The sequence below is a fragment of the Lupinus angustifolius genome, chromosome LG05 (genome assembly GCF_001865875.1).
Source record: "Lupinus angustifolius cultivar Tanjil chromosome LG05, LupAngTanjil_v1.0, whole genome shotgun sequence".
Lineage (NCBI taxonomy): Eukaryota > Viridiplantae > Streptophyta > Magnoliopsida > Fabales > Fabaceae > Lupinus > Lupinus angustifolius.
Genome location: NC_032013.1, coordinates 7143200 through 7151903, shown reverse-complemented (window position 1 = coordinate 7151903; position 8704 = coordinate 7143200). Strand labels below are relative to the sequence as shown.

At 32.8% G+C, this 8704-nt stretch overlaps 1 protein-coding gene across 2 annotated transcripts; it reads left to right on the top strand.

Annotated features, from left to right (window-relative positions):
• Positions 1538-5166, top strand: LOC109347597 (thylakoid lumenal 15.0 kDa protein 2, chloroplastic). Of its 2 annotated transcripts, none has more exons than XM_019587528.1 (6): positions 1538-1823; positions 1937-2040; positions 2974-3064; positions 3215-3283; positions 4507-4616; positions 4847-5166. In XM_019587528.1, exons 1-6 carry the CDS (start codon positions 1589-1591, stop codon positions 4937-4939), a joined length of 702 nt encoding a protein of 233 aa, XP_019443073.1. In that variant the 5' UTR covers positions 1538-1588; the 3' UTR covers positions 4940-5166. The 2 variants fall into 2 exon arrangements, with proteins under 2 accessions (XP_019443073.1, XP_019443072.1); XM_019587527.1 differs by having other exon boundaries at positions 1541-1826.

Below are 8704 nucleotides of genomic sequence, written 5' to 3'. Positions count from 1 at the left end.
TATATTTATTGCTTTTGTTACCTATTGTGAAACAATGCCCAGTTAGGTAATGTGCAAAGTTTCTACACGGTTTCATTCTTTCCAAAACCAGAATACAGAAAAGTAAATGAAACAGTCTCAATAACATTAAGTGCTTCCTTTATGTTAACATTATATGAACCGTGCAATATGAATAGTGCAGAATATATGTACAAACATAGTGATATGCTCTATTTATTCACTTTCTTTATTATTATAATCGAGCGGAAATAATTTAAATATTTAAGATTATATTTCAAAATATTATTCTGGATAATTTTTAATGAAAAACTATAAGCTCTTAAACACAGTGCTCTGATACCACGTGTAAGTTTTATCATGGAAACCATGTGTAAATGGATCTTAAGAATTCATAACTTTCACATCATAAGAATGATTATAGATTACCTCTACCCATGGCGACACGATCCTCCTTTAAATGTTGTGTGTTGTTCTTCGTCAATAGACAAACTCTACTATCTCTTTCTTTTCCTTCCCATGCTCTTCTTTTATTGATGGTTGATAAAGACAAACTTTATGGGCAGAGATATGGATAATGTTTCAAGCCTTTTTCTCATTAGTATAGTGCTTCCATCAAACACTATATATAAACTTTTTCTCAAGAGTCTTACCATTTCATTGATAAATCTTCATTCAAGAATTATATCATTCAAATAAGAAAATAACATATCTCTTCATGTCACAATAGACATTTCTTACCCTTGATTATTATCTGGTCACTTTTTCTTAGTCTTCACTTGGTAGCTACACTCAAAATCGGTTAGGGCTTTTAACCTTGCTTACGACAAATCTGGATTAGGATGGAACTCTTGTGATGTGTAAATACCATATGATTTATACCAAAACAAAGTGGACTTAAATATGAACTAAGGAAACCAATTCTTACAAAGGGAGTGGCTACTCTCATCTCATCTATGAAGTTAATGTGACCAAGTCATATCAATCACGTGAGATGATTTGAGTTATTCACAAATTAGAAAATTAATACAATAGTAATTAATATAAATGGACACATGTTGTTTTCCACTATTTTCCTTTCCCTTCCCAACTTTTCATATTTATTCTTTGAGTCTCATGAAAGGATGACATGGTGTGATGTCTCTAGGTTGCATCTGATTTGGTTGAACCTTGAGTACTCATAATATTGAACTGGATTGAGGAAAAACCTTAGATCGTCTTGGGTTGATATGTGAAAAGGGATTCTAATGCTTCAATCAATATTTATAAAGGGCAAATTTATAAGAGAGAGAACAAGGTAGAGATAATTCAAAGATTATCAATACTTTTTGTATAACTATTTATACTAAATAAGATAAGTTTACTTTACAAGCTGATAAATATTTATACTTTTTGTATAACTATTTATACTAAAATTTAATTAATAAATATTTTTTAACCAATTACAAGCTGATAACACATAAAGTGATACAAACTAACTATCAGATATTCCTTATGTTAAGTCCATCAACAAATCGCGTCCACCAAAACCAACTCAACCCAGAGGATCAATTTCAACAAACCATTATAACCAACGCGGAAAAGGAAAATAATGGCGCATTATCTTCTTCAGATTCCATCATCATCGTCTCTCGCTTTTCCAATTTGCTCGCGTCTTGTTCAGACATTATCATTACCTAAGTCGTTGTCGTCTAATAACTTCTCTACATTTCCAACATCACCGTACAAGTACAACACTTCCAACTCCACCTCCCATGTTACCAAAATTCACTCCAAACCTCTCCATTTTGCTCTCTCTGGAACCCTCTCACTCGCGTTACTCTTCGGTGGTATTTAACTGAACTCTTTTTTCCTATTTTAATTTCTATTTATGGATACTTTTCTATACACTTACATTTTTTTTAAAAACTGACAAATAAAAAATTGAAAATTCTAAAAGGAATTGGATTGGCGGAAGCTAAGGTTGGTGTTAACAAGCCAGAATTGCTCCCTCAGGAGTTTACTACTGTCATTGATGTTGCTGGCTTCCTTTCAGATGGACAGGTTTGGTGTTCCCTCATTGTTCAATATTTATGTCACAAAACCTCCATTTCAGTACTAAATTTTTATAAAGTTTAATTGATTTGTAACGGCTTAACTCTAAGGTTGTTTGCTTTGCCACCTGGAAGTTATAGATTCAAATACTATAAAAGTTTCTTCGTTTGCAATTGTAAAAGTCTTACACTTACCCTCCAACAACCCACTAGCCAGAGCCTTATACACTAGACCATCTTTTTACCATTTAAACCAACCAATCCCTGGGTGCTGTCCTTTTACTGTTTAAACCAATTCCCAATGATTTTGGACCAGTGCGCTCCAAATTCACTCACAATTTATGCCATGGCTATAAAATGTAAGTGCCAATCACATTAGTTTTTAAAATTATGATCCTTTCTTTGGTCTGGTAGGTCCTTAGATTCAAGTTAGGTGGGTTGTTAGGGAAGTCATAAGGTGATATGATGGTTAAGGTGGAAGGAATTAAGGAATGGAGTGAAAGAGGTTGTGTGTTCGAGTCTCACCCATGGCAAATTTAAAAAATAAAAAATGGTATTACAAGGTGATTTGATGGTTAGGGAGAAAGAGTGGAGTGAAAGAGGTTGATGGTTCGATTCTCACCCACAACAATACTGACATATTAACATTTACCGATTAAAAAAAATAGGATTCTGAGATTCAAGGACTATTATGACTAATGCTTATATGACTAGGCGATAATTTCTTAAAATTTGGGGCTATTATGGCATTGCTTACATATTTAGGGAATGAAATGGTGATACAATACAAATTGAAGGTCAGAAATTAAAATATTTTTTCTATAAGGAAAAGTAGTGTTTGGAAGCTTGTATGTAATGCATACAATTACACGTGAGTTGTTGTGTCGTGCATGTGAACTGAGGGAAGAATGTTAATGGTGTTTAATTGTTCATTCATCTTCAGGAGAAAAGACTAACACAAGAGATTATTGATCTTGAGAAAGATACTGGATTCAAGTTGAGAGTTTTGGCACAGAACTATCCTGATACTCCAGGTTTATGACTTTGATCTTGGTACATTTCAGCCATAATATTGATGTAACTAACTCAGATGCTGCTGTAATTTCGTCCAGAGTTTATGGTTGTGTAATTGCACTCTAATTCTATCGTTGAAACGTGAAATCTGAAATTAATGTATCTTGCAGGTTTGGCCATTAAAGATTTCTGGCAAGTGGATGACAGAACAATTGTATTTGTTGCTGATCCGACATTTGGTAAGGGATCAACCACACTTTTCTTTGACATTGTTCAATGTTTTTCTGGTTTGATTATCCTTCATTGTGTTATCTGGTTCAACACCTCTATCGCCTTTTGAACACCAACTTAATCCGCTGATACGTACTGGGTACTGACACTCTTAGGTATTCATGGGTACTCTTAGGTATTCCCTCCCAAATAAATTGTTTTCACAGACAAAAAACCTTCCCTATTCAGAGCCTCCGGTAAGTTATTAACATCCTCCCACTTTATAAGCTCTCCTACCAACTGGTTTTTTAGATTGTTAATGATGCCTTCTGGAACGTTATATTTCAACACCCTTGTCTTCTCTGAATCTGCTGGACTGAGGGCATATTTCTCATTAATCAGAACTTCTTTCCAGGAACGCTGATTCCCATCCTTAGCTAACACTTTAGGTTGAAATTCAGTCAATTTAGGAACCACTTTTGTGGACAAGGTTTCCCTGTAATTGTGGTCTTCCTTCCTTTTGAATCTAGGACTATTGATTTTGATTTTGTAGTTCCCAATCCACACTTGTTCAAGTGCTTTCAGTAGATTACCATTACCATCTGATTGTTTGAACCCAACAAAACCAAATCTGTTGCCTCTCTTGTTTCTTTTCTGTGGTATGATCACATCCCCACACTTTCCCATTTGGCAAAAACATACCACATCTCTGAAATCCCATGACTTTCTGGAATGTTTGTAAAGAAAAAAGTTGTACAATTTGATTGGAGTGACTTGAAGTAACCTTTTGGATTGTACCTGTACCCTTCTCCATTGTTAGAAAGTCTATGGGTGTTGGTATTGGAATGTCCTCCCCTGTCTCCATCTCCACCAGAGCCCCTGGAGTCACCTCCCCTTCTTTCTCTCACTCTCTCTCATAGGTTACTACTGATAATACTAAATATTATTTACATGATTAGTCTCTCATCTTCACATTTCACATAACTAGATACCCAAGTCTTCACATAATACTACATATTTACCATTATCGTACAGTAGTAATGCAAGATAGCAATATCAGTATGTATACCTTATTCATGCAACTTACCCATTCTCTAGATTTTGGGAAAACGTCGAACCCCGTATCCAGTACATACCCGGGTGTAACATAGTTTCAAACATTTGTATTGTTATTCTTAACCTTGTTATTCTTTTTGGCTTCTTTCTTGATACTTCTACCAATAGAGGTAATATAAGGGGTTTTGTTGATCAGGCAATATATTGAATTTCAACGTTGGTGCTTCAGTTGATTTGGACATCCCACGTAGTTTCTGGAGTCGCCTGGCAGGGAAGTATGGAAACATATTCTATTGGAAAGAAAAGGTAGAGTCTGTTTTTCAAGAGTAAGGATCCTCTGTTTAAAAAACAAAGGAAGATACAATCTGCTATGGTACATTTATCTTTTTTTTTTTGCTATTGAAAATAAAAGAAGAAACAAGTACTTCCCTCTCCGGTATCGGAGAGACTCCTAGATCCTTTTTCAATCTAGCTGTCTTTTTATTATCTTGGTTAATGATTTGATGATGGTTTAAGTTTAACACTTACTGAAACAGGGAGAAGATGCATCAATTGAAGCAGCAGTTATGGCAATTTCTAATTGCTTGCGAGAACCCGTTGGGCCTAATAATTGCTCTGAGGTGAAATAGTTTCGGTCATTAATATTTTTTGCTTTTCATGTGACATTCTTTTCAACAAACTTGGGACCACTTTTGGGTGTATATAAATGAAGTAAAAGCAATAAGGAGATAATATATGTCATGTTTTAATTACATTATGTTGTGTTTAAGGATCTTATGTACTTCAGAATTAATACATATGGGTCATGTAATGTAATTTGTTGCATGAATGGGAGAGATAAGAGATTGTGTATCAACATGATTTGTTACTATACATTACATTACTTGATTGTGTATTCGAGCAAAACAAAGTCTTAACGAAATATATCCTTAACTTCATGTTCTGATATCTTCTGGTAAGTGTAGAATTATATCAGGCTAATAAATTAGCAATAGATGATATTTTAGGTCCTATATGAGTATGACCAACAAGATACATTAGTGCAGTAAAAATATTATCAAATAATTGCAATAAACTTATCCATAATTGGATATAATTAAAATCAAATAATGCATAACAAAGGATATAAGTTATTATTTAAGTTTCTTATATTTATACATGTATATATCACTCGATCCTTCCTAGACTTCTCATGTTGATATCATTCCCAAGTCAACCATAATAATAGTTATCAACATACTTTATGTTTTCGAGGACCAGACTCTGGGTCTAGTAAAACCTCTTTAGGGGTTTGAGCTATAGATTCAAGCATCTTAAATCTTATATTTTATATTATATGCTTCAAGCATCTTAAATCTTTCAATGATATGCTCAAGCATTTTTGAATCCTTCAAGGATATTCATGGGTATGTGTGTCATTGTTAAGTGAGTCATAGGCTATACCATTAGACAGAAATTGAGCTCGTTAGGGCTCTCTTTGGTAGAATAGAAAAAACAAAGAAAAAGAAAGGAGAGATAGAAGTTGAAGAGAAATGAAGAAACTCTCGTATTTGGTTTGAAGAGAGTAAGGAAAGAGAGAAGTAGAAAGTGGGTAAGACCCAGAAAAACTTTTTCTCTTCATGTATGAAGAGAAAGTGAGAAAACTAGCAAAATGACAAAAAAACCACCTTGACAAAAAAACCTTTTTTCATTCAGGGTATTTTTGTCATTCGAAAATGTATATCTACCTTTTTCTTTTCTCCTTCTTTTATACCAAACCATACAAAAATTTACTCTATTTCTTACATCTTTCTCCCCTCCTTCCTCATATTTCTCTTCTCTTACTTTTACTTTTTAACCAAACAAAGCAGTACATGCCAGACCAATTAAGTATAGATCAGTAATGGATCTAATATGTTGTCTCACCGTTTTTCTCACTCATGTGTTATTAACTATAATTGGTTGAAAAAATATATTTAAGTAAAAAATTTAATTATTAAATATTTTTCTGATCTTGTAAGAGATAAGATTTACTCTCTTGAATATACAAGAAGAGAATATTTTCCTATAAAATCAATAAGACTTTGCAAAACCCATATTTTCCTATAAAAATCTATAAGAAGTCTTCGCAAAACCCTTGAGTAACAACCCTTCGTACCAAAAAAACCCTTGAGTAACAAGTATGCTTTATATATCATAATTTCACCTTTCTTATTCCATTTATAAAAAAAATTGTAAATTGTAATCATAGATTGTTTGACTGGGACTCTATTTTGATTGGAGCAGTCAGATGGAAAAATGTCTTCCAATTAATAAGATAAATTTTACAAATAAATTATCTTTTGAATTTTTCATTAACAATATTTTGCATGAGTATATTAAAGACCATGAAGTGTCTAAAATGTATTTGGAGAAAGATCTTTCTTCTACAAGAGTGGTTTCATTGGTTTTAAGACACCTTGCTTATTCAACTAGAAGTCATTATTTCAAAGATTGTACATTCAAGGAGATAGACTTCAAATTTGGCAGTAGTCAATCCTATCATGACGTAATAATAATATAGGCACAAATTCCTCTTCCTTTTTTAAATAAGAATATCATGTAACTCAACAATTCCGAATAACACGAAATAATATTTACTAGCTGAATCATAATTAGATTGCTCTCTATTAAAATTGTGCAAACAGACTATCAACCATGTCATCCATATGATAAACCAACCAGTTCAATTTCCTGTTATTCAATTTCTTACTGCACTATAAAAATCAATCTCGAATACACCAACAATATGACTACCAGTGTTAATTCTCGAAATTATCGCAGTATGACTAGTCGTGCCAATTCTTTTCCCACAATACTAACTACTGGTATCAATTCTCAAAATTCTCACAATTTAGCTGTTTGTGTCAATTCTTAGTACCACAGAAAGAAAGAGAGAGAAAATTGTCAGAAATGCGTAGGTGGAAAGTTACAAGGAAGAAAGAAGAATATTAGTATAATCGTACTCAACTTGGGATAAATTAAAATAAGGAAATGATACCTCTATTTATAGTCTGAGACCTCTTACGACCCTTTCATCCGACAGTTCAATTGGGTGGTAAGTTTCCAAACAGCAATATGATCCGACAGTGGAAAAATTTACTGCACAAATCTATCTCAAATTTCTCTTCTCTTCTCCCCACTCTCCAACCGTATGATGACTCAATCACACGCATGCCAACACGTGTGTTGACCAAGAATAAAAAATTATTTAGAAACAATGTTGGACTCAAGCTGGTCGGCCGGGCGACAATAGTGTACATGTATGGAGGATTTTTTATTGTTTGAGTCCTCATCCACCAACAAAACTCATTGTAATCCTTGGGGCACACCTCAAGGTTGGAACTTAAGGCTCATAAAGTCTTTCAACCTTTCACCTTCAAACAATTTGAGAATTGGAGGGTTTCTCATTTCACACTCCCAAGATTTCCCATTAATGACCATATTAATATGCATTTAAGACCACATTAAAATTACCATTTTTCCAACAATGCTGTTATCTATCGGTCTATTTTGAAGAATTTGTATTTTTGATGTTCATATTATATTATTTAATATTTTATGTTTTCATGTAAGTAGTGAGAAAAAATATTGAGCATTTAAAGATGATAGAGGTATACAACCTTATATTTAGTAGGAAAAAAATTTCAGAACTTTTACCAATACTCTCCAAATCATAAGACAAACAATCATACTATTCTGTCAAAATTTTGGGATACAAATTTCTTTCAAATTCTTATACTACTCTATGTTGCTTAAAAAAGTTATTTATCTGTTTATTGTAAACTTTTGTGGAACTATTTATATGATTTCCATGACCCAAGCGGTTTTGTATTTAGAGTAGGTTCTATACAATGTTGTAAAAACTGGTTCGTATCGATTGGTTCAACCAGTGAATTGGTCCCAATACTGATACGACACAATAATTATATCGGCCAAAACTGAACAAAACCAGTTATACGGTCGGTTTTCAATTGAATTGTACGATCATACTCACCATTTTTTATTTAAAGTTAATTTTTTAATGAAAATAAAAAAAGTTAATTGGTTTTTTTATTGATTATTCAACATTAATATTGATATAATATATATATATATATGCCTAATTTGGTCAGTATGCAATTTAGTTAGTGAATCATAGGTTGAATTATTATGCTACTATATCATTACTCTAATCGATTTGATGACCGATAAAGTATTAATAAGACTGGTTCTATATAACTCTAAAATAAGGTCTATAGGCTCTTCTATGAAACATACTTTTAATTAGTGTATCTATTGAATGACATTGGGGAGTAGGTTCACTTTTCTCTCAAAAAATAATAAATTAATGAGGATAATAAACTCTAATGCTACATTTGGTTGTAGAGAAGTAA